Source organism: Oncorhynchus mykiss, chromosome 19, assembly GCF_013265735.2.
Source record: "Oncorhynchus mykiss isolate Arlee chromosome 19, USDA_OmykA_1.1, whole genome shotgun sequence".
NCBI lineage: Eukaryota > Metazoa > Chordata > Actinopteri > Salmoniformes > Salmonidae > Oncorhynchus > Oncorhynchus mykiss.
In genome coordinates this window covers 10915043-10942652 of record NC_048583.1, presented here as the reverse complement: position 1 = coordinate 10942652, position 27610 = coordinate 10915043, and the positions used below count along the sequence as shown (strand labels likewise).

The window sequence follows — 27610 nt, the reverse complement described above, 5'->3', positions numbered from 1 at the left end:
TTCCTTTTGGAATTCTTGTGTTGACCCGCTCCTTCTCAGTGTTTATGGGGGGAATTCGGGTCACTGCATCCCAAATCTGACATATGGGTCAATCATTTTAAGGTGAGGGACGGGAATGGTTGTCTGTGGCAAACTAGAATCATGTCCCACTCATTACTGTCAATGTGCAGTTTATTGGACTCACTACCAACCCCACATAAATCCTGTTATTTTGAGCAACACCGGAATTTACATTGAGTAGTTCTCATAAATTCTCGTCGAGAGGAACTCTTATTTATTCGTCAACGTTCGCATTTTTTATCTTAACGGTGGTATTGAAAGGACCCCGGTGTCTGATCACTGTAGGCCTAGCTCGTACAGAACAGGGCTGACGACACGGACATCACATTCCATTGGAATGTTTGACTGGGTTCTGCCCTTCGCCGTCCAAACAGTTTCTGGGGGATCCAGTACACTTTAACCAATTTATGATCTGTGTTGCTTGGCCTGTGACCCGGGACTACACCTCTGCTAATGCCTCCACACTGTAGGCCTAACACAAAGGCCAGACCTCCTCGCTCTCTTTGCCTAAATTCCTTTTTAAATATTTTGAGAGGGAATTCCAAGAGGTTGACGCAGGCAGATCGGCATTGATTCTGGCTGATGTTGATGCTGCTGGTTTGCCTCCTTCAGTGAGGTAGCCATTCTAGGGGGTTTTGAGGTCGATTTTTGCATCCACGCCAGCCAGCATCAATGCTTCTGTTATTGAGGGAGGAATGGGGGTTGAGCTGTTTTGGAGAGGGGGGGACAACAACATATGGCCAAAAATGTAAGGGGGCACGTTTTAAACATCGTTAACACCTAAGCCTGGCATTCTGTTCATTCTTTTGTTAAGAGAGGGAGAGAGAGAAACACAAAGACCTGATTGCATTGCCTAGGGACTGAAATGCTATAGCTGCTTATTACAGCTAACTATGATGGGAGGACCACCAGAGTTGTGACTGATGTAGCTGCCTCCGGGGTGAGACAAAGGTTTACGTATTACACAAGCAATTTAGATGGTTTCTAAACATGTTGCCAAGACACTGGGTGCAGGGAGCCCTGTCCTTGTTTAGGTTCTCTTTCTCTTCCCCCCTCCATCTCTGTCCTCAAATTTTGCATGGTGCGGCGGGAGGGGGGGGGGGGGCTGAAGGACTCTGCACTTTTGTGTTCTCTATGAACTACGAGTGAGCTAATAAATTCTTTCAGCCACTCAGCATAGCATTCACGGATATCCCCCAAAGATTACACACACAAATCACCGGACAATGGAGGCCGCCGGGATGGCCTGGGCGTCGCAGGGGCCCGAGGACAAGCTGGAGAGAGAGAGAGAGAGGGCTGGGCTGGGCTGGGGTGGGGTGGGCTGGAGGAGGATCGAGGGGGAGCACTGGCTGGAGTCAAATGTTTTATAATGGTTTGTAATGCAGTAGTCAATGAGGGCGGTAGTGGAGGTACGGTATGTGGGGAGGACAGAAGAGGGGGATTCGGTTGGGAGGGGTGGGCACTGGGTATCTACAGAGACCAAGATGGAAGGAGACGAGAGAGAAAGAAATATAGTGAGAAAAGTAGAGAGAAATTGACAATGTGAAGGGTGATTGGCTGTGGTTTATAGGTTGGCTTTGACTTTAGTTACTACAGCACAAGCAGCAGAAAGAAAGAAAGAAAGAAAGAAAGAAAGAAAGAAAGAAAGAAAGAAAGAAAGAAAGAAAGAAAAAGTAGGGACATAATTAACTTGTTGGTCCTTTATATTTGTCCTCTGACTGCAGGCAGGAGATGAAAGGGGTCTGCTAGGTCTCACATTCCACCCCAATTACAAGAAGAACGGCAAGCTGTACGTCTCCTACACCACCAACCAGGAGCGCTGGGCCATCGGACCGCACGACCACATTCTGCGCGTGGTCGAGTACACCGTCTCCAGGTAACTAGTGGAGAAACCCATGCCAAACATTTACCATTTACGGTTCAACCACTGATAGTACAGAAACGTCCTGCGTGTGGTCGAGTACACCGTCTCCAGGTAAAATCTGTGAAATTACATTGAACCAAAGTTGAATAAACGTTGAATTGACATCTATGTCCTGTGGGCACCGTCTCCAGGTAAAATAGGAGAAACCAAACCAACCACCCCCTAGATACATTCATTGACCACACATGGTTCAACCAATGACGATGCAGAAACAAGCAAAGCCTAAATAAGATGGATTTCAGTGTCGATATTCCTGAGATAAATGTTTGCAGGTATAAAGTAGGGCTGGGAATTTCCAGGGACCTCACAATACGATATTATCATGATACTTAGGTGCCGATATGATATTTATTGCGATTCGCACTGTAATTTCATTGCAATGTTATTCGAAGTTTCAAACCTATTGCTCACCATATGTCTGCTGCAGAGAGACAAGAGAGAGAGAGCCATGAGAACACGAGTCTTGATCAGTCAGGAAAATAAAAGTGCTGAAAACATCTTGGCTCCCTATTTAAAAAGAAGATGGAGAACAAGCTATGAGGGGAAAATCCTGGAGTTTTGGAGCAGGTACAGCCAACTAGAACACAAATAACATTGTGATACTGTCAAAACAATACCATACATCGTCAAAAATAATATCCCGATATGTAACAACTATTTTGTTCACCATCACTAGTATACGGTACAGTTGATGAACAGGAAATGTTTATTTTCTAGTGAGTTTTGAATGGAGCCTGTGCCGGCTAGCTGCCAAGTCAAGTCCTGCACAGTGAAACGTGTTTTCTGACGTTGACAGCTTTTGCTTTTATTGAAAACTGAAAATGGCCGCTAATGACAACTGTAGATGTTTGTGGCTCTGCAGGTGATATACCAGAGCTCCGTTGCACAACAATCCGTGATTAACAAAACAAACTTCTCGTAACTATACTAGTTAAAGTATTACGTTTTTATTATTATAATCACTGTATGGCTCGGTTTAAAGACTTCATTTTTCAAACTGTTATAATCTTGGCGGTGCTGGCGTTTTGAGGAGGAGCCATGGCGTTGGTATTTGTATGTCACTCAGTGTGAAATAGTCCATCTCTTCCTGGCAGAGTAACGACCCTGAAGGAAAATAATAAGAACCTCTCTGTCTAAATACCCTGCCCAAAATAACACATCATTAAACATTTTGTGGCTGTTAACATGAAGCCAAATCTTTTCTCTGGACTTGGAAAGACATCACTTTATGGGTTTGAGTTACAGCTTTGAGTTGAGATTCACCCCAACATCGTAATAACGTCCTAACTCTGAGCTTTAATGAAGCGTCAAATCTAAAACCCAATGTCTCCAGACAACAAGCTCATTAAACACTCTTCTCGTTGGCGTGTTGTCGGTGAGTTAGCTTGTTTTTACATGTCAGAATTTTCTCCTGCAGTGGTATCATCTTACTCACGTACATAATTGCTCTTTTTCCCATCCAGGCATTACATGAGCACCTCTCTGTTTAATCAGGACATCCTTTAAATATACGTCTCAAACGTTCTTTACCTTTTGTCTCAATATGTGTAGTAGGCCCCAATAGTGTCAACATATGTTTAGGGCTCATTTTGGTTAATGCATGGGTGTGTTAGGACTTGGTTGGAGAAAAAGCATGCACACACTATGACCCCTAAGACTGTCCACCCTTGGTATGGAATGTATTGAAGCATCACGCAAGCCTCTGACAATACACTCTAGGTTCCTCATAGAGATATAAAACAATACACTCTAGGTTCCTCTCATAGAGATGTAAAACAATACACTCTAGGTTCCTCTCATAGAGTTTTAAAACAATACCCTCTAGGTTCCTCTCATAGAGATATGAAACAATACACTCTAGGTTCCTCATAGAGATATAAAACAATACACTCTAGGTTCCTCTCATAGAGATATAAAACAATACACTCTAGGTTTCTCATAGAGATATAAAACAATACACTCTAGGTTCCTCATAGAGATATGAAACAATACACTCTAGGTTCCTCTCATAGAGATATAAAACAATACACTCTAGGTTCCTCTCATAGAGATATGAAACAATACACTCTAGGTTCCTCTCATAGAGATATGAAACAATACACTCTAGGTTCCTCATAGAGATATGAAACAATACACTCTAGGTTAATCATAGAGATATGAAACAATACACTCTAGGTTCCTCATAGAGATATGAAACAATACACTCTAGGTTCCTCATAGAGATATAAAACAATACACTCTAGGTTCCTCATAGAGATATAAAACAATACACTCTAGGTTCCTCTCATAGAGATGTAAAACAATACACTCTAGGTTCCTCTCATAGAGTTTTAAAACAATACCCTCTAGGTTCCTCTCATAGAGATATGAGACAATACACTCTAGGTTCCTCATAGAGATATAAAACAATACACTCTAGGTTCCTCTCATAGAGATATAAAACAATACACTCTAGGTTTCTCATAGAGATATAAAACAATACCCTCCAGGTTCCTCTCATAGAGATATAAAACAATACCCTCTAGGTTCCTCTCATAGAGATATAAAACAATACCCTCTAGGTTCCTCATAGAGATATAAAACAATACACTCTAGGTTTCTCTCATAGAGATATGAAACAATACACTCTAGGTTCCTCTCATAGAGATATAAAACAATACACTCTAGGTTCCTCATAGAGATATGAAACAATACACTCTAGGTTCCTCATAGAGATATGAAACAATACACTCTAGGTTCCTCATAGAGATATAAAACAATACACTCTAGGTCCCTCTCATAGAGATATAAAACAATACACTCTAGGTTCCTCTCATAGAGATATGAAACAATACACTCTAGGTTCCTCTCATAGAGATATGAAACAATACACTCTAGGTGTAACAGCTCTCGTTGGTAGAAGGAGACCAAGGCGCAGCGTGGTAGGCGTACATCGTATCTATTGATGACACCAAACAAAATAACAAAGTCAAAAAACGAAAGCACACAGCTCTGTCAAGCTACAGAAACTAAACAGAAAACAAGATCCCACAACCTAATGGTGGGGAGGTATGAAGATATGAGAAACAATGCATTTGATCGAACACTTTTCAATTTAATTTTGTTGATCAGGAAAAACCCAAATGTGGTGGACAGTAGGACCATGCGGATGCTGATAGAAGTGGCAGAGCTGCACAGGAAGCACCTGGGAGGACAGCTGCTGTTTGGCCCTGACGGCCTGCTGCACATCGTCCTGGGAGATGGCATGATCACCCTGGACGACATGGAGGAGATGGACGGCCTTAGGTGAGACCCAGTGGTCAGGGGGTCAAAGGTCAAGGGCAATATGTAGGCTATTTGGGGATTAGTCTGTGGGGATCATTCTGTCAGAATCTTTAGTATGGGTATCTTTCTATTGCCATCTTTCTATGGGTATCTTTCTATGGGAATCTTTCTATGGGAATCTTTCTATGGGCATCTTTCTATTCTCATCTTTCTATGGGTATCTTTCTATGGCCTTCTTTCTATGGGCATCTTTCTATGGCCATCTTTCTATGGGTATCTTTCTATGGCCATCTTTCTATGGGTATCTGTCTATGGGAGTCTTTCTATGGACATCTTTCTATGGACACCTTTCTATGGGTATCTGTCTATTCTCATCTTTCTATGGGTATCTTTCTATGGCAATCTTTTTTGGGGTATCTTTCAATGGCCATCTTTCTATGGGTATCTTTCTATGGCCTTCTTTCTATGGGCATCTTTCTATAGCCATCTTTCTATGGGCATCTTTCTATAGCCATCTTTCTATGGGTATCTTTCTATGGCCATCTTTCTATGTGTATCTTGTATCTTTCTATGGCCTTCTTTCTATGGGCATCTTTCTATGGCCATCTTTCTATTCTCATATTTCTATGGCCATCTTTCTATTCTCATTTTTCTATGGGTATCTTTCTATGGCAATCTTTTTATGGGTATCTTTCAATGGCCATCTTTCTATGGGTATCTTTCTATGGCCTTCTTTCTATGGGCATCTTTCTATGGCCATCTTTCTATGGTTATCTGCCTATGGGAGTCTTTCTATGGACATCTTTCTATGGGTATCTGTCTATGGGAGTCTTTCTATGGACATCTTTCTATGGGTATCTGTCTATGGGATATCTTTCTATGGCCATCTTTCTGCTGGTATTTTTTAGGCCACTGTAGGCCATTTCCCAAAAACTTAAAGGACAGTAAGTCTTCTAACATTTGGCAAGATGAAGCAATATGGCAGCAGTAAACCAAGACAGTAGCTACAGTTTTTCCACCTCCAACAGTTTCCTCCCAACTAACCAGTTGTCCTTTCTTGTGTGTGCTGTCTGCAGTGATTTCACAGGGTCTGTGTTGAGGGTGGACGTGGACACAGACTGCTGCACGGCTCCCTACTCCATACCCAGGAACAACCCCTACTTCAACAGCACCAACCAGCCACCAGAAATATTTGCCCACGGACTGCATGACCCAGGCAGGTGAGTGAAATGCTCCATGGCCATACCTAATACCTGTACCTACCCAGAGAATCCCACCAATACTTCACATACCTGATACCTGTACCCACCCAGAAAATCCCACCAATACTTCACTATGGTGTGTGTGTGTATCTTCTCATATATTAATATTAGTATATAGTATGTCGTATTTAATTGTGAGCGACAGTTAATTGTGAGTGACAGTTAATTCTGAGTGACAGTTCATTATGAGTGACTGTTGCACCTATTCCTTTCTAGTGTGTATCTTCTCAACTATGGACATGATCAGATCACTCCGTGTGTTACTGCCTCGGTTGTTCTGTGTCTTGACATGGTAAAAGGTTGATCATAGATTGACTGTACTAGGCTATGAGTTTCATTAGAACGTGTTCATCAATCTTACTGACTTGTAGCTGGGTGTGTGAGATATGCAGCTATTGATTTACAGTATCCCCGTTGCATGCCACTGTTTTATCATGTGGCACAACCACCCCAAGGTGACACTCAGGGAGTAACGCATCATCGCAGATGGACAGTGTCATGGCGTTCCAATGTTTTTCCCACTTATCCGTTCATTCCTGTCTTTCCCCAGGTGTGCCGTGGACCGGCATCATACGGATAACAACGGGAGTCTCTTGATCCTGTGCACGGACGCCAGCGGTAGGAACGCGTCTGCAGGGAGAATACTGGCGATCACTAAGGGGAAAGACTACGGTGAGTTCCTTCTTCTAATGGTTTTCCCTAACAACACTGAGGATGTGTCCCAAATGGCACCCTATTCCCTATATAGTGCACTACTTCTGAACAGAGTGCATGAGCCCTGGTTAAAAGGAGTGCACTTTATAGTGGACAGGCTGCCATTTGGGACCTTTAGGAGCCTGAGAGTGCCCTTTAGGAGTCTGTCTGGAATACATCAATGGGATATTAATGTTGCTTGTTATGAAAATAGCTCTGTCTGCCTTACAGTCTCATTCCATGTCCTCTCTCACCTTGGGAAAGTGTGGAAGAATATGATGGAATTCCTCACAAATGACCTTTTTGGATAACCTTTCATTTTACTCTGTGTTCTGCACGAGAACAACGATGTCTGTTTTTTTGGAACACAACTGGATTCTTTCCTGTTGTGAGAATGAGGTATTTGGTCAGCCTCCAACTTGTTCAGTACACAGTGTGTCTGAGTAAAAAATATTTTAAAAAGTATCAGAAGTTATTGTGATCCACAAACGATTTGTCCTCGCATATCGTTGCCAGGGGAATGCGAGTTTGTGTCCATGACTAGGATTTATAGTTGTCAGCCACGATGAATATCTTGATGATGGGTTAGTATAGTTGAAAGCACACTAAACAGAGCCATGAGGATCTGGGGTTCATATTCTCCTTGGTGCACGTCAAAAGAGCATAATCGACACCAGAACACTCTTTCTAACACAATGAAGAAATGAGTGCTGATGTTTGGTTTGAATCATGTAGAGCTGTTTGTTTGGTTCTAATAACCACACAATGAGTGCTATTTCAGCCACCCGCAAAACAACCCCCCCTAACCCCCTCCCTCCCAGCCCCTCAGCCTAGTTTAAAGCTCCCACCCATTCCATTGGCCACCTCTCACCCAGGACGATCACTGGTTGGGCCAAATTAACCCAGACCCCGGCCCCGATTATACTATTGCCATGATGGAGGTGGAGTTCATTACCTGATTACTGATATCTGATTACACCCTAATAGGGGCGAGAACTCCTCACATCATAATGTCCATTATTCCCATGTAATGACTACATAACGATTTACATTCATGTTGTCCCAAAAATACACTAAAACTCCATCATCAACCTTCTGCGCTATTTAGTACAACCATCACTTAATACGTTCAGTTTCAATGTTAATGAGGAGGTATCGTGGTGGTTAAAGCCCTACATTACATTTAATCCAGTTTAGCAAAGTTGTTTTTAACAAGGCAAGGCCTCAGTCACAGTAATTGAAACCACCCTCCACTACGTACTAATGGACTCGTGACAGATGGCAGTAAACATGGATATCCTTTTCTCTTCCTACACCAACAGGGAAAACAGGACTCATTAGAGTGGGCATAAATCACACCCAGGTCTCAGGGAGTCACAGTCATTAGGCTAGGGTCCGACCATGGCAGCTCCAGGTCTCAGGGAGTCACAGTCATTAGGCTAGGGTCCGACCATGGCAGCTCCAGGTCTCAGGGGGTCACAGTCATTAGGCTAGGGTCTGACCATGGCAGCTCCAGGTCTCAGGGAGTCACAGTCATTAGGCTAGGGTCCGACCATGGCAGCTCCAGGTCTCAGGGAGTCACAGTCATTAGACTAGGGTCTGACCATGGCAGCTCCAGGTCTCAGGGAGTCACAGTCATTAGACTAGGGTCTGACCATGGCAGCTCCAGGTCTCAGGGAGTCACAGTCATTCGACTAGGGTCTGACCATGGCAGCTCCAGGTCTCAGGGGGTCACAGTCATTAGGCTAGGGTCCGACCATGGCAGCTCCAGGTGTCAGGGAGTCACAGTCATTAGGCTGGGGTCTGACCATGGCAGCTCCAGGTCTCAGGGGGTCACAGTCATTAGGCTAGGGTCTGACCATGGCAGCTCCAGGTCTCAGGGAGTCACAGTCATTAGGCTGGGGTCCGACCATGGCAGCTCCAGGTGCAGAGTGAAGGATTGGTGCCATGTTTGCCACCACAGAGAATACTATTGTACACTCTTAGAAAAAAAGGTGCTATCTAGAACCAAAAATGATTTTTCATCTGTCCTCATAGGCGCACCCTTTGTAGAACGCCAAGATGGGCTTCTACCTTGAATCGAAAAGGGTTATCCTAAGGGAACAGCCACAGAACCAATTTGGAACTTTTTTTTCTAAGAGTGTAGGGAATAAACAGAGTGAAAATCCCTGCGTCGCCCATATTATATGAGTGTAATATCTAAGATGTAGCTAGTCATATTTTGGTCAAGCTGTCAAATGACAGCTATCTTAGGCTGAAAATAATACCTTTTGACAAATGCTATATATGTTCCAAGAAGTAATTTTTTTGGAGGGATACACAAATTGACTTAAAATACCACAATAATTCTGAATTAGTTTTTTGGAGCTTGTAGAGATCTACAAGTGTCATATGGCACTATATACTGTGTATAGTGCACTACTTTTGACCAGAACTCTATGGGCCTTGGTTAAAAGAATAGTGCACTTTAAAGACAATAGGGTGCCATTTGGGGCACAGCCTCTGTAATTACACTGATCTGAGTTCTGTGTATCTGTGTTTATGTAGAGAACGAGGCATCCATCTTAATGATACTGATCTGAGGCCTGTGTATCTGTGTGTTTCTGTAGAGAACGAGGCGTCCATCTTAATGATACTGATCTGAGGCCTGTGTATCTGTGTGTTTCTGTAGCGAACGAGGCGTCCATCTTAATGATACTGATCTGAGGCCTGTGTATCTGTGTGTTTCTGTAGAGAACGAGGCGTCCATCTTTGACCTGGCGACCAGTGGAGGAGCAGCACCTGTGGGAGGGTTCATCTACAGAGGCTGTCAGTCCAGAAGGCTCTACGGGAGCTATGTGTTCGGAGACAAGAACGGGTAAGCTTATAAGTTCTAAATATTATAACAGGGTTTTTATTTATCGTCAAATGATCTAGATTAAATGTGTAGCTAGTTTGAATCAAACATTGTTTTCTCATTTGGAACGTTCTCGAACGATTCTAGTGTTCATTGACTTTGAATTGAACAAACACAAACAGCTGTGTTCAGTAACCCAACTTTGCTATGGTGAACGTAACTCTGAGGTAAACACTATGCCAATTGACGTCCATCCCCTGATTCTGTCCATGGTCACCGTGCCAACATAAACCCAGTGTTCCATCCACGTTGGGGGGAAAACATTACTATCACATTACTGACACTACTACTGCTCAGGCTCATTCACTGTAAATGGAGACGTGATTTCCTGCCCCGGTTGGTTGGTCCGTTTGGCTACGGCCTCGTGTTGTTCACACGTCTCATTGGTTGATAATTAATCTTCCTCTCTCGCTGAAGTCAAACCTCGCCTCTTGAATAAACAAAGGAAATAAAGACGCTGAAGGAAGTACGCTATTGAGACATCATGGCAATGTGTTTGGAAAAATGACTCGCAGCTACTTAGTCTCATTACAGTTTTTGAAGGGCACGTTGTTGTGAAAGGGCGAGGAGGATTTTGGCATCATGTTTATTTGGAAACCAAAAGACTTCATGCACACTAAGGCACTGAAACACAAGACTGTTGTGCTGTGACCTAGAAGGAAACAATGTGCCGTTTTTGCTGACCCCTGACCTGTGCTTAATGCTAGTATTACTGTAACAGTGTGCTGATGTTGTGCTGTGCTTTTGTGTGTGTGCGTTTCAGGAACCTGCGGATCCTCCAGAAGGGCTCAGGGGCAGCGAGGGACCAGTGGCAGGAGAAAGCTCTGTGTCTGGGGACCAGCAGCTCCTGTGGCTCCGCTCTGGTGGGACATATCCTGGGCTTCGGAGAGGACCAACTAGGTCAGTAGAACCAGCACAAAAGTTGTTTCCCAAATGGCACCCTATTCCCAATATAGTGCAGTACTTTTTGACCAGAGCACTATGAAAGTAGCGCACTAAATAGGGAATAGGGTGCCATTTACCCAACTCTCTAGTCTAAAGGCTGGCCCCTACATGTATAGCCACATTATTATATGTCAATTTCTGTGTGTTTCTGGGTGTCTCTCTACATCTGAGCTGATGTTATGAGTGACAGCTTTTGTCAACAAAGGGTCTGGATGCAGAAGATAGATTGCAGAGTGTCAAGCCATCCTGAAATCCGTGTTTACACCCAATGACAGATGTCAAAACTGTGGAAAACTCTAGTTCAGAATCATTGGGGCATTGTATATGGAACAATGGTACATGTATTTACATAGTACATCCCTGGGGTGCGATGTCAATGTTCAACATGTTTCCACTCGGTTGGGTTTAGAAACAAGACTGCTCCAATTGAGTTTCTGAGATTAGGAAGTGAGGGGAAAAACTTCCTCGGAGTCTCAAATTCAAGCCGTTATTCGAGTGATATTCATGATATTGGACCAGAAAACCAACAGAGGTCACACACGCTGTGTGAGGGGAACTAATACCTCCATCCCTTCCCTCCGTGTCACCTTTCCTCCATGGCACGTTCCAGCAGCAGGATATTAAAGTCTCCCTGCTTCCTGAAGGATTATATGGTAATTTCCATACGATAGCATCAGGCCTCAAAGAGCCTACTGATATGGCATGTAGTTGGCCACCTGGTGATGAATGTTTCTGGTCTGTGTTATTGTTTACCAGCCTACCAGTCATACCATCTTAGGTGAGGTTAGGTTTGCTACATCAACAAACCCACTGAACCCAATTCATTGTATCCCCATTTGACAAAAGGACTCACTGTGAGCTCATGTTTTGCAGAAAACTAATTATCCATATTGGCATACAACGGGCACACAGGGTTAACCATGGGACTTGCCAGTATCTTGGCGTGGTGTTAGTTGAAGATTTTTGCTTTTGTTCATGATTTGTAAATGGTGTGTGGGTAGGCGAATGGTGGAGGGCTGTGCTGAGCTGGGCTGGCTTCCCACAACAGGGCCCCATTGACACATGTTTACAATTTGTCCTCTTATGGAGCCGTGTTGTGGGCTTGCTCCTCATTAAATGACTCGCCTGGTTCCAGTCAGGAGTATTCAGTTGTCCCGTGATACTCACTCTCTCACAAGTCCCATGGCAAGTGCAGCGCTGCAGGGACCCTGAGCAGGGCCTCTTCTCTTATTTTCTCTCTGTTTCTCTCTCAATTTCAATATAATTTTAAGGGGTCTATTGGCATGGGAAACAAACAGTTGAATTTGGAAGTTTGCATACACTTATGTTGGAGTCATTAAAACTTGTTTTTCAACCACTCCACAAATTTCTTGTTAACAAACTATAGTTTTGGAAAGTCGGTTAGGACATCTACGTTGTGCATGACACAAGTCATTTTTCCAACAATTGTTTACAGACAGATTATTTCACTTGTAATTCACTGTATCACAATTCCAGTGGGTCAGAAGTTTACATACACTAAGTTGACTCTGCCTATCAACAGCTTGGAAAATTTCAGAAAATGATGTCATGGCTTTAGAAGCTTCTGATAGGCTAATTGGCATAATTTGAGTCAATTGTAGGTGTACCTGTGGATATATTTCAAGGCCTACCTTCAAACTCAGTGCCTCTTTTGCTTGCCATCATGGGAAAATCAAAAGAAATCAGCCAAGACCTTGTAGACCTCCACAAGTCTGGTTCATCCTTGGGAGCAATTTCTAAATGCCTGAAGGTACCACGTTCATCTATACAAACAATAGTACGCAAGTATAAACACCATGGGACCACGTAGCCGTCATACCGCTCAGGAAGGAGACGCGTTCGGTCTCCTAGAGATGAATGTACTTTGGTGCGAAAATTGCAAGTCAATCCCAGAACAACACCAAAGGACCTTGTGAAGATGCTGGAGGAAACGGGTACACAAGTATCTATATCCACAGTGAAACAAGTCCTATATTGACATAACCGTAAAGGCCGCTCAGCAAGGAAGAAGCCACTGCTCCAAAACCTGCATAAAAAAGCCAGACTGCGGTTTGCAACTGCACATGGGAACAAAGATCGTACTTTTTGGAGAAATGTCCTCTGGTCTGATGAAACAAAAATATAACTTTTTGGCCATAATGACCAACGTTATGTTTGCAAGCCGAAGAACACCATCCAAACTGTGAAGCACGGGGGTAGTAGCATCATGTTATGGGGGTGCTTTGCTGCAGGAGGGACTGGTGCACTTCACAAAATACAGTGCCTTGCGAAAGTATTCGGCCCCCTTGAACTTTGCGACCTTTTGCCATATTTCAGGCTTCAAACATAAAGATATAAAACTGTATTTTTTTGTGAAGAATCAACAACAAGTGGGACACAATCATGAAGTGGAACGAAATTTATTGGATATTTCAAACTTTTTTAACAAATCAAAAACTGAAAAATTGGGCGTGCAAAATTATTCAGCCCCTTTACTTTCAGTGCAGGAAACTCTCTCCAGAAGTTCAGTGAGGATCTCTGAATGATCCAATGTTGACCTAAATGACTAATGATGATAAATACAATCCACCTGTGTGTAATCAAGTCTCCGTATAAATGCACCTGCACTGTGATAGTCTCAGAGGTCCGTTAAAAGCGCAGACAGCATCATGAAGAACAAGGAACACACCAGGCAGGTCCGAGATACTGTTGTGAAGAAGTTTAAAGCCGGATTTGGATACAAAAAGATTTCCCAAGCTTTAAACATCCCAAGGAGCACTGTGCAAGCGATAATATTGAAATGGAAGGAGTATCAGACCACTGCAAATCTACCAAGACCTGGCCGTCCCTCTAAACTTTCAGCTCATACAAGGAGAAGACTGATCAGAGATGCAGCCAAGAGGCCCATGATCACTCTGGATGAATTGCAGAGATCTACAGCTGAGGTGGGAGACTCTGTCCATAGGACAACAATCAGTCGTATATTGCACAAATCTGGCCTTTATGGAAGAGTGGCAAGAAGAAAGCCATTTCTTAAAGATATCCATAAAAAGTGTTGTTTAAAGTTTGCCACAAGCCACCTGGGAGACACACCAAACATGTGGAAGAAGGTGCAGATGAAACCAAAATTGAACTTTTTGGCAACAATGCAAAACGTTATGTTTGGCGTAAAAGCAACACAGCTCATCACCCTGAACACACCATGCCCACTGTCAAACATGGTGCTGGCAGCATCATGGTTTGGGCCTGCTTTTCTTCAGCAGGAACAGGGAAGATGGTTAAAATTGATGGGAATATGGATGGAGCCAAATACAGGACCATTCTGGAAGAAAACCTGATGGAGTCTGCAAAAGACCTGAGACTGGGACGGAGATTTGTCTTCCAACAAGACAATGATCCAAAACATAAAGCAAAATCTACAATGGAATGGTTCAAAAATAAACATATCCAGGTGTTAGAATGGCCAAGTCAAAGTCCAGACCTGAATCCAATCGAGAATCTGTGGAAAGAACTGAAAACTGCTGTTCACAAATGCTCTCCATCCAACCTCACTGAGCTCGAGCTGTTTTGCAAGGAGGAATGGGAAAAATGTTCAGTCTCTCGATGTGCAAAACTGATAGAGACATACCCCAAGCGACTTACAGCTGTAATCGCAGCAAAAGGTGGCGCTACAAAGTATTAACTTAAGGGGGCTGAATAATTTTGCACGCCCAATTTTTCAGTTTTTGATTTGTTAAAAAAGTTTGAAATATCCAATAAATGTCGCTCCACTTCATGATTGTGTCCCACTTGTTGTTGATTCTTCACAAAAAAATACAGTTTTATATCTTTATGTTTGAAGCCTGAAATGTGGCAAAAGGTCGCAAAGTTCAAGGGGGCCGAATACTTTCGCAAGGCACTGTAGATGGCATCATGAGGGATGAAAATTATGGGGAAATATTGAAGCAACATCTCAAGACATCGGTCAGGAAGTTAAAGCTTGGTCGCAAATGGGTCTTCCAAATGGACAATGACCCCAAGCATACTTCTAAAGTTGTGACATAATGGCTTAAGGACAACAAAGTCAAGGTATTGGAGTGGCCATCAGAAAGCCCTGATCTCAATCCTATAGACAATTTGTGGGAAGAAATTAAAAAGCGTGTGTGAGCAAGGATGCCTACAAACCTGACTCAGTTACACCAGCTCTGTCAGGAGGAATGGGCCAAAATTCACCCAACCTATTACGGGAAGCTTGTAGGCTACCCGAAACGTTTGACCCAAGTTAAACAATTTAAAGGCAATGCTACCAAATACGAATTGAGTGTACGTAAACTTCTGACCCACTGGGAATGTGATGAAAGAAATAAAAGCTGAAGTATATGGTTCTCTCTACTATTATTCTGACATTTCACATTCTTAAAATAAAGTGGTGATCCTAACTGACCTAAGACAGGGAATTTTTACTAGGATTAAATGTCAGGAATTATGAAAACGGATTTAAATGTATTTGGCTAAGGTGTATGTAAACTTCCGACTTCAACTGTATGTTAACATTTCCAAAGCAAGTGAACTAGATAATAAACAAAAGTGAAATAAACGATACAAATTAACAGTTAATATTACACTCACAAAAGTTCCAAAAAGAAAGACGTTACAAATATCAAATTATGTGCAAATAGATAAAATAAATAAGCATATGGGTTGTATTTACAATGCTGGTCTTCACAGGATGCACTTTTCTTGTGGCAACAGGGCTTCTTAACTGGTTGTCCTTCTTCTCTCTCTCTCTCTCTCTCTCTCTCTCTCTCTCTCTCTCTCTCTCGCTTCGTCTTTTCTCTTATTTGCTCTCTCTAGATAGGGCTGATGCCTGGACTACATTTCCCATTTAACCCCTGTTCTCCTCACCCCCAGGTGAAGTGTACATCCTGGCCACCAGTAAAATCATGGCTCAGTCACACAGTGGGAAGCTCTACAAGCTAGTGGACCCTAAAAGGTAAAGAACACAACTTTCTTTGTGTGCGTGTGTGCATGTGGCCTGCCCATATACCTACACATAGCAGATATAGTGGCAGTGCAGGATCACAACTTCACAGAGAGAGGGGGTTCACACCTCCCTCCACCCCTTGTTTTCTACACCTCTTCAATACATCACACACACACACACACACACACACACACACACACACACACACACACCAGGGCTCTTATCCGGCCGGTTCCCCGGCCAACACAAATCTCAGAGTGGTAATTGGAGAGTAAGCATACCGTTTCTAACACCAGCACTACCAACAGGCCCTGTTAGAGAGTGAGGGAAGATAGGAGAGACGAAAGAGAGAGAGGATAGTGAGGAGAGGGAGGAGAGAGAGAGAGAGCGAGGAGAGAGAGAGAGAGAGCGAGGAGAGAGCACACGTGGCTCGCTGGGTATTTTCGTAGCGTTTGACAGGGCTGCTTATACACTCCTGGAGAGAACGGAGGGCACCTGTCGATGAGTGGTAATGTTTTCCTCATAGTCGTAGGGAGGGATTTGTTACATGTGACTGGAATATCTGGTGGTTTGGGTTTTGATGAAGGGATGCTGTGTCCCAACAATGTGCCCCGCTGCGTCCCAACAATCCAGGTCGCACACAGCTGATAATGTGCTGGAGTTTCTGGTGATAAATATTACTAGAGGAGATGGTTGCCTGTTAATCGTTGTTGTATGCTTTCTAAACATTTTACCCTGTGTTTTACTCTATTCAATATTTTCGATAATCATGAATCTTTAACAAATGATGTTTGCGTCAAGCCTAGTACATGTGAAAAACCCAGCACACCAGGAGGTACGTATACGGGGTGTATGAGGTCCCCCTCCACCGCAGCCAACATCTGAGACATGAATGTCATTGATATATAGTCTGAATCATGAGAAATTACATTGAACACAACCAGATCCTCTCACTTTCTAATTCAAACCAATCGCTCCTCAAGCTGTGTCTTTCCACCCTCAGCCACCCAGAAATCATCCAGTCCCCCTTTTCAGCACGACGGAATGGAGAACTAGAGATCCTCATGTAGGTTTAGGTCCTTCAGCTTAAGTGAAGTTGTCAGGGAGGCATGTGGAGCATCTAAAAACACTGGGCTTACAGTGGGAGTTAAGTCCAGGAAGGAGACAGAATAATGTTTTCTTAAGTCCATTTCACTTTATTGGAGTGTGTGTGTGTGTGTGTGTGTGTGTGTGTGTGTGTGTGTGTGTGTGTGTGTGTGTGCTTGCGTGTGTGTGTGTGTGTGCTTGCATGTATGTGTGCTTGCCTGTGTGGGACAATAGAAACAGATCCCTGGCTAATTATTGCGAAGGTGTTGACAGTACCAACCAAGTCACAGTTAATTACGCCACAGATGTTTCTACGGGCCCCTTGCTGCTCCGCTCAACATTTTATTTATGGTTTTTGGCTCGACACATTTTTCCCAAACAACAATTCTTTCCACCCATATTTTGTTTAGTCTGTACAGTGGCCTGTGTGGTGCTGGGAGTCCGGCTTCTACGCGCGCACACACACACACTCACTCACTTCGCTATTAGTATCTCGTTACAGGGAGGAGGGGGCGGGATGGAGGCAGCTAACGTTTCTGACCTTGCTGCGTTATCACGTCTGATGGGCCACCCGTCCTCCTCTACCCATTCTGGGGTACCTGGCGCCCCCTCACCCTCCTCCTTTACAGAAGACTTGTATTTCTGAGAGGCGAGCCTGTGGTGGTCCGGGGGTCCCACAACATCCACCATCCACCCACATGGTGTTTTCATTACATGTATGTTTGGGGAAGAGGAGGGGGCTTTAGGAGGTAGGAGGCTGGGGAGGGGAGTGAAAGAGGAGTATCACCTAAACCCCCCTGCAATGTTTTGGGGTAAACACACGTCCCGGCAGCGCGCTGACTTCATTTGTAGGTATTTGTTTGTCAGTCGGGTATTGTCCAATAATAAATAGGCCACCATGCGTCTCAGTAACATCATTATACGTTGTCTCTGTCCCATGTGGACACTGTCGTGGAAATTCTGTACTGAGAGAGATTTCATTTCTAAATATACAACACAGAGGCAGAGTAGGATCATGTGGCATTGTTTACTGGCTCTACTGTGGAAGGAGACAGAGCTGTTTAAAAATCCCTTGCCCGGGATTCAAACCTAGTCCATATGCATCACACACACACACACACACGATATGCCGTCTTCCCCAAGGCTTCAACGGGTTTCAGCTCTGTTTTAAATGTTTTCCTTTTCCCCTCTTTCTATAATTAGATCAGTATAATGTCTGATTGAGACATGCAATGCTTCATTGAATATGTCTTATCTCAATTGCCCTGCCACACGCAGTCAGAGGTCCCCATGGGAGAGAGAGAGACTTTTATTTATTTCTGGTGCTAACATCCATTTAGAAGCAGAGGAGGAGGAGGGCTTTATTCCTTGAGAGAGAAGAGACACAAACAAACACCGCCTCTGGGTATTGGGTGGGTTGGTTATGTGGGGGAGGATGTCACTGGCCACATTGTAAAGCTGTACAGTATGTAACTGCCAGGTTGTTTATCGCGTATAAGAATGGAAGGGACAGAGCCACGTTTTATTCAAAACCAAATTCTATCCAGTCCTCACGATTCCATCTGGAACCTGAATGGGGGGAGAGACAGTTGAAACAGTAAGAACTCCTGCTGATAACGGTGATAAAACAAGTTGTCTTTCCATCTAAACAGGCTTTTATCCAAAGAGGGAGGAAATGGTTCTCCTGTGTCATAAAATACTTTTCACACAATTTAGGGTTTAATTGAGTCAGGTGCAGTCCTCTGGTTGAATTGTGTTGAGTAAAGAGGTTGAGAAGACCCAGTGGACATAGAATAGGGCTCTCCTTTATGAAGTCACTATGGAAGTCACAAATTACAGGACGCACTGGGGAGAAGGAGCAGGGAGGTGTGTGTGCGTGCGTGCGTGCATGCGTGTTCAGTGTGTGTGGTACGGTAGCTCCCAGCTCCCGATATGCTGGCTAAAAAAAGCCAGCTCTTTTATTCAGATGTCCCTCCTAAATCTTGCTGCTGCACTACTGTGGTCCTGCCCTTGACAAAGCTGCTCCACTGAATGGCCCTGGCTCCTACAATACACAGTACATTTCTGACACAATTAAAACAAGGGATGAAACCACAAAGAAGCCCCCAAACAATGGAGCCGGATGACAAAACAGCCAAAGGACTCACACTGGGCCGTTTGATTTAGCCATTGTTGGGAGGCACAATGTACACCACTCCAGGGCTTTTTTTTCACATACACCTCATGCCAATCAAGCAAGCCCCAGCACATAGCCCCAACACATTCCTTCCCAAAAACCCTCCCCACCAAATCCCAGGCTACCAGCCACCCATCACTATCAAAGCTTTAAGTGAAATAAATCTGATAGTCGTTAGAGTATCCCTCACTAATAGCATCCCCTATATCAATCAGCTGTATGATTTGATCTGGGGTGACTTTTGAGGCGGTGAGATGTTATAAAGAGGGCTGTGTTGTGAGTAAGAGGGAGCTGATCAGGGATCAGGCTCAGCATATGGTCCCTGGCGGATGTCTCCTGTTCTGGAAAAAAGGGGGAGGTGGGAAGGGAGGCAGCTGAGCCAAGCAGAGTTCCATACATCCCTCCACCCCACCACCACCCCGCCTCCCTCCAGCCACTAGGACTACACTTTGAAAAAAAGAAGCTATCTAGAACCTAAAAGGGTTCTTCGGCTGTCCACATTTGAGAACCGTTTGAAGAACGCTGTATGGTTCCAGGTAGAACACAGAGGGTTCTAAATGGTTCTAAAAAGGTTCTACATGTAACCAAAAAGGGTTCTCCTATGGGGACAGCCCAAGAAGCCCTTTGGAACCCTTTTTTCTAAGAGTGTTGGGAACCAGCCAATAATGTATACAAACCCTAGATGGCTGATGATATGTATTGGCCATTGAGAGGTTTTTGAAGCCACCGGTCGGCCATATTGGCACTCCCCCCAGTAGGAGCAGTCCTTCATAGGAATTCATGGAATTCTACAGTATTTCAATTAAATGTTTTAAGGTCAAAATTACATGTATTGAAATATTTTTTTGTTGTAGCGGGGACAGTAACATTAGTAATAAAAAATATATATACTTTAAAGAAAATGTTTTTATATATTTTTTTATTTTTATGTTTAGCTCACATAATATAATTTAAGATTATGCATTAAGGTGTCTGTAATACAATGAATGTGGCAAAACGAATGTAGACATTAATAAATGCATGTCTAAAGCTCCCCCAAAAAATTACAATGTGAGGGAGTGCCAAGATGGAGGCTCAGGGGGCTTCAAAACAGCACCCCCTATCAGTCATCTAGTGTATATATAAATCACTGGGACCAGCCTGGCCCAGCCCCGTGGCCACTCAAACTAATAAGCGGCCCTCCTTTAATTTATCAGTCTTCATCAGTCTGTGTTTTATGCAAGTGTCCTCGCCGAGTTTATACATTCCCACAGTGCCTGTTGACCCAGCTGCCTTTGTCAAGTGGCGCTCAGGCAGGTGTTGTTTTCACCCGGGACCATGGCCACCCATGGTACTAATACAAACTGATGAGGGGCAATAGCCGTGGCTGACCCCTGCCCGCCTGACACTATTAACAGTGTTGTACCCCAATCCTCCAGGGACTAGCTGTCCCCCTTTTCTCTCTCTCTCACCCTGGTCTCTTTCTCTCAACTCCATCACTCTCCCACCCTCTCTCTTTCTGTCCCTCCTTCTCTCTGTTTTAACTACGTGCAGCCTGTCACAACAAAGGCCCAGAGTGTGGATGAGAAAAGGCACAGGGTTGGGTGGGTTCTGAGGGGAGCGGAGCATGGGAATCGCCCCCCACCCCTCTAGAGACCCCCTTTAGGCTCTGGTACTGCCCCGGGACTGCCATCAGTCAATGTGGCTGTCAGAACAACACTCTCCCAACCACGGTGTCTTGACACCCCACTCACATACCCCCAGAACCCTGACCAGGACCCCCTAACTCACTCACACACACAACACAGGCCAGGAGCCCCTCCTTTGAGCACTAACCAACCACAGTCAGTAAGTCAGTTCATTCACAACCAGACCCCAATATCACATTCAGTTGTGGCTCCTGTCTGTCCATTGGTCATTAGATCTCTATAGCATTATTTCTCTATAGCATTATCTCTCTACAGCATTAGAGGTCTCCCCAGCATTATCTCTCTACAGCATTAGAGGTCTCCCCAGCATTATCTCTCTACAGCATTAGAGCTCTCCCCAGCTTTATCTCTCTACAGCATTAGAGGTCTCCCCAGCATTATCTCTCTACAGCATTAGAGGTCTCCCCAGCATTATCTCTCTACAGCATTAGAGGTCTCCCCAGCATTATCTCTCTACAGCCTTAGAGCTCTCCCCAGCTTTAGCTCTCTACAGCATTAGAGCTCTCCCCAGCTTTAGCTCTCTACAGCATTATCTATTTAGAGCATTATATTCTGTCCAGGATTATCTCGCTATAGCATTAAATGTCTCTACAGCATTATCGTGCTTCTACACCTGCATTGCTTGCTGTTTGGGGTTTTAGGCTGGGTTTCTGTACAGCACTTTGAGATATCAGCTGATGTACGAAGGGCTATATAAATAAATTTGATTTGATATCTCTCAGCGTTATTTATCTACAGCATTAGGTCTCTACAGCACCCAGAGAGTTCAGCAGGCAGAGAGTCCAGCAGGCAGAGAGTCCAGCAGGCACACACACACACTCGCATCATTATCATCAAAACAGACTCTACACGCATGCACTGACCACTCTGTAGGCCCTCCACCAGGCTCACTGTTTTACATACCACTACCACTGTGTGTGTGTGTGTGTGTGTGTGTGTGTGTGTGTGTGTGTGTGTGTGTGTGTGTGTGTGTGTGTGTGTGTGTGTGTGTGTGTGTGTGTGTCTGATGGATATGTCAATACACTGCCTGGCTGAGGCTTGTCTTGCCTCATTAGTCGATGCTGTTTGGCCCCATCCACACACACAGGAACACACACAAGCTAACAGGCAATTCACATTTTAATTCCATCACGTAGAACGCTGCTATATTATTTCCAGGTTTTTGAGCCCAGGCTGGAGCGTGATATGAAATGATCATACTCTAAGCCTCCTTTGGGCCAGTGCGTGTGTTCAATGTTTGTCTTGTTATGAGATGATCACAATATGTCTGTTTAGTATGCTGCCTGTTGGCAGTGTGGTTGGATATGTTTGCGGGTGTGTGCTACATCTGTGTGTGTTTGTGGATGGTGTTTATGAGTCTCCTGTCATGCTGAATTACAGCAGCAAATGGCTGTTCTCGGTGGCCTGTTCCCGGTGGCCTAGACACACCACACACACACACACACACACACACACACACACACACACACACACACACACACACACACACACACACACACACACACACACACACAGACACACACAGTGGTAGTGGTATGGAAAACAGAGAGCCTCATGTCCTCAGTGGAAATAAAACCCTGGTCCAGTCATTCAGTCAGTCCACCATTCTCCCAGCCTCCCAACCTCTGATGCTCCAAATGAATTATTATACTCAAAAACTCATTTAACAACATTCCAGAAACAGAATATTCCAGAAAGAACCCTGTCACACACAGAGTCTCTCCGTACTCAAACATTCGTTATCCCTCCATGACTCCTTTCCATCACATCAATGTTCTGTAAAGGCACATTCTGGTGGAGCCGTTTCCTCTTCCCTGTTGTGCATGGTTAAGTGTTCTGCTGCTATGGCACCACTGCTGCTGCCTCTAGTGTGTGTGTGTGTGTGTGTGTGTGTGTGTGTGTGTGTGTGTGTGTGTGTGTGTGTGTGTGTGTGTGTGTGTGTGTGTGTGTGTGTGTGTGTGTGTGTGTGTGTGTGTGTGTGTGTGTGTGTGTGTGTGTGTGTGTGAAAGAAAGAAAGGCCACATATCCGTATGTAATGCCAGTGCTCAGTGTGCTTGAGCCTTTAGAGTGTGTGACCGTTGCCCTCCCTGTGTGGCCCCTGCAGGCCCGCGGCCCCTAAGGAGTGTCAGAGACAGGTGGAGGCCCCGGAGCTGCTGGGAACGGCCTGCTCACGGCAGTGTAAGAACGGACACTGCACCCCCACCGGGAAGTGTTGCTGCAGCACCGGCTGGGAGGGACCCTTCTGCAGAGTGGGTGAGTCAGAGAAAAGTGCTGTCTGAAGTGTTCAACCATAACCTAGAATATTAGTAGAGCATTACATAATAACCCTCTGCAGAGTAGCTGAGACCTACTGTATAACAAGAGTTACACAATAATGTGAAGAATTCTACTGTATATCTTGAGTAATGTTGATATTTATCAAATGGACTAGTTTGGATCCATAGTGGACCCACATAAAGGGTTTATTAATGTTTTGTTATCGCTTGTCAAGATCGTCAATATCTCTCTCTCTCTCTCTCTCTCTCTCTCTCTCTCTCTCTCTCTCTCTCTCTCTCTCTCTCTCTCTCTCTCTCTCTCTCTCTCTCTCTCTCTCTCTCTCTCTCTCTCTCTCTCTCTCTCTCTCTCTCTCACAGCTAAATGCGAGCCGGCCTGCCGTAATGGAGGCGTGTGTGTTGAGCCCCACAGCTGCCTGTGTAAGAGCGGCTACTCGGGCGCCCAGTGTGAGAAGGGCGAGCGGGGCATGCCTAGCGACCAGGAGAAGGACGGCATCCTGGACCACATCATAGACATGACCTCGTACCTGCTGAACCTCACTAGCTACATGGTATAGGGGCATGGGGAGGGGGTCCACTCCCACCGCAACCCCCCCCCCCGGCCCCCTTGCTCAACCACCGGAGAAGCCCAAGCAGAGCCTCCCTCCTCCGTGATTCACCCCTGAGACACACCCCCCTGTCTGAACGTACCCTGTCCCCGTCAACACCCAGACTCTGGTCATCTTCCTGCCCATAAGCTCCGGTAGGCTACGTACACCAGGCATCCGGGCCAAGCATCCCTCCAGAGACCATCACACAGACAGACACAGCAACGTGATGGTTGAATGCATGGCAATCGTCGTCTACGGTCTAATGGTTGGACCTCCACCGTGGCTACATAAGCTCTTTTATACTCTTCTTCTCCAGGAGAAAGTTCTTCTCCTCTCTCTCCCACTCTGGAACCCCCATGCAGATGACTTGATATTAGCACTGCACCCCTGCTGAGAACAGAGGGAGACCCCCTCGCGGTTCTCTCCACACAACAACAAAAAAACAGCGGCCATTTTGACTGAAGACTTACAGAGAAGGGGAGTCGGCTGAGCTGAAACACAGCGAGGCGGGCGGAGGCGTGGTGACTTAAGTTATCCCCCAGGACTGGAGAGTGGACAGCCTAATACTGGGGGTTAGCTTTGGGTCTACCTTTACCAACACAACACAGTCTATATACAGCCTTTAAATGAACATGCCAATCTCTTCAGCATCAGCAATGCAATAATACTGACACTGACTGAAGAGTTTCTGATAATCTTACTGTGCCGTGTATAGAGCCCCATACAGAGTCCTGTACTATCTTGTCTAAAGGCACTAATATGAACGACCAATAGACCAATGTCACAGTAATAATAATGATTATTGTTATTTTGACCCACTGTTTTCTCCGGGTGATGTTTTGTGGGCACATCTTCATAGAAAAAGCTACGTTATGATACTTCATGATACAGCGGTATAGATTTGTTGTTCATCGCTCACTTGACATGCTGCCAATGTACAGAATGGATCCATAGCTGAAGAATGAGTGTCTTTGGACTCAACAGGTATCTATAGAGTTTATATGGCTGTGTCCCAAATGGCACCCTATTCCCCGTAGAGTGCACTACTTTTGACCAGAGCCCTATGGGCCCACGTCAAAAATAGTGAGCATCATACGGAACAAGGGTGCCATTAGGGACAGAGTCTATGACATTGTTAGGATAGAGCTCGTAGCTTTGCTCTCCCAATGTCAACGCCAGTTTGATACATTTGAAATGGAGTCATCAACTCCACGCACTGTAATGTCATGTTTTTTGTGTTTCACAATCAAAAGGGCAGACGATTATGTTGGGACTATAGTACGGTGTCATACAGCAGTGACGTTGTCACACACTAACACAGTGGCACGCAGCAGGTCAAATGAACACACACACACACACACACACACTAACACAGTGGCATGCAGCAGCTCAAATGAACACACACACACTAACACACACTAACACAGTGGCACGCAGCAGGTCAAATGAACACACACACACACACACACACACTAACACAGTGGCATGCAGCAGCTCAAATGAACACACACACACTAACACAGTGGCACGCAGCAGGTCAAATCTCTCACACTGAACACACACACACACACTAACACAGTGGCACGCAGCAGGTCAAATGAACACACACACACACACACGCTAACACAGTGGCACGCAGCAGGTCAAATGAACACACACACACACACACACACTAACACAGTGGCACGCAGCAGGTCAAATCTCTCACACTGAACACACACACACACACACACACACACACTAACACAGTGGCACGCAGCAGGTCAAATGAACACACACACACACACTAACACAGTGGCACGCAGCAGGTCAAATGAACACACACACACACACTAACACAGTGGCACGCAGCAGGTCAAATCTCTCACACTGAACACACACACACACACTAACACAGTGGCACGCAGCAGGTCAAATGAACACACACTAACACAGTGGCACGCAGCAGGTCAAATCTCTCACACTGAACACACACACACCAACACAGTGGCACGCAGCAGCTCAAATCTCTCACACTGAACACACACACACACACTAACACAGTGGCACGCAGCAGCTCAAATCTCACTCTTAATCTCTCACACTGAACACACACACACACACTCGCTACACAACTTCAGTGGTCGTTCTACAGGGACAGAAGCTGATGGATATTTCATACATAAAGAGCTGAACTAAGTACTACTTAGCCTTGCTAAATAATATAGCGTTACTATTGTTTCGATAGAGGAGGGTTTATTTTTTTAACTGTGATAATGTATGGGAGAGGACGGTGTTTGTAGAAAGTGGTTTTGCATTAAGCTTAAAAAAAATCATATTTTTTTGGTAATTTTTTGCTAACACACACAAACACAATGTATGCAGTGTTTTTCCACTGTATAAAAACACACAGTGACACGTGCAGTACAGATCAGCACCGTGTGTTAAAGGCCACGCGTGTCTACACCTGAATGGAAGAGTTTGTAACCGACCACTGAGACACAACACAAGGCTCTCTCTGTGTTTCCTTCCCGTAGTACGCCTCTGTCTGTGGCGTTCAACTGCAGCATAACGGTCGTTGTTTGGTCTTTGTTTTAGGCCACCAACACAGTCGGATGAGAAGAGTTCCTCCAGGTAGATCAGATGAAAGTTGGTTTCACACCAGATGCTCTACTCTACATACTGTGAGACGTTCAGATAAGACAGATGGAATGATAAAATGTGTCAAGTATGAACCCAGACTTCTTTGATCCACTTTGTGGTGAACTGTGATCCCTTAACAAATGAACAGCATAAAGAAGACTTTGCTCATCTCAAAGCCAGGGATCTAAACCGTCTTCGGCGAGCCAAACGACAATTAAAAAAAGACGAATTATGTTGGAGCCCATCGATGTGTTGTCTTTCATCTGAAGACTGTATAAAACACATCGCGTAACGCCACTAATCTACAGGTTGATCAGGATTGGTTCATTTGATATAGTGCCATTGCAAATTCCTTGATACCGTATTAATCTTGAGTCTCCTGACAGTAGTTCAGCAAAGATCAAAGCCACCTCTTACATCTTGTGCCAATGTTGTCTTTTTTAAGTGCCTGCCCCCCACACAATTGGAATGTCTTTATTTCTATGATCATATTTTGTTTTGAGTTCTCGTTCTAAGCATGGTTAGAAGTGTTCAGGGTTTTCCAATTCCTCTTACTCTCTCTCTCTCTCTCTCTCTCTCTCTCTCTCTCTCTCTCTGTTTTGTTTTCTCCTCTGTATCTTCAATGACAGCAGCTGTTGAACCTCTGTCTCGCCAGTGTTCTCTCTGGTCTATAATGCGTCAAATGGAACTCATGCTGTAAAGTCGATACTATAATTTTAGCACTTAATGTGAAACTTGCATTTTAGCTGCTGAGACGGCGTGGTGTGAATAAAATAGAGTAACCGTTTTCATTATTTAAGTAGTTATGCAAACAAAGTTATTTAAGTTCTCTACAATTGTTTTTGCCGCTGTATGTGAGGATTTTGATTTTGATCATGTATTGTAAATAAAACCTAGGGCTATCTTTGTTTCTTTTCAGAAATATCCATATGTCTATTAAAGTTTATAGCATGTCTGAAAACCTCGTCACAGTGTCTGTTTGATGATGACGTTTAGGATGACGATGTAGCATAGAGCAGATTGTTTCTTCTTGAATAACAACCCGTAGAAAATAGTCATAGAATCTATTCATTCTATTTCTATGTGACTAACAATCCTTGATTCAGCAGGAAAGGAAACGATAGGTTGTTGCAGGATGATTACAAATGGAGACAGATTGAGGCCTTCT

The 27610-nt window shown here is 44.5% G+C and overlaps 1 protein-coding gene across 1 annotated transcript in view; it reads left to right on the top strand.

The window, feature by feature from the left end:
* Positions 1-25224, top strand: part of LOC110498648 (hedgehog-interacting protein) — a 47290-nt gene extending 22066 nt beyond the window's left edge. The window contains exons 5-13 of the mRNA XM_036954278.1: positions 1785-1936; positions 5096-5269; positions 6325-6468; positions 7061-7182; positions 9937-10060; positions 10863-10999; positions 15935-16016; positions 23062-23210; positions 23591-25224. Of these exons, the coding sequence (XP_036810173.1) occupies positions 1785-1936; positions 5096-5269; positions 6325-6468; positions 7061-7182; positions 9937-10060; positions 10863-10999; positions 15935-16016; positions 23062-23210; positions 23591-23787 (1281 nt within the window). The 3' untranslated portion in view covers positions 23788-25224. The remainder of the gene's footprint in view (positions 1-1784; positions 1937-5095; positions 5270-6324; positions 6469-7060; positions 7183-9936; positions 10061-10862; positions 11000-15934; positions 16017-23061; positions 23211-23590) is intronic.
* Positions 25225-27610: the final 2386 nt, after the last annotated feature.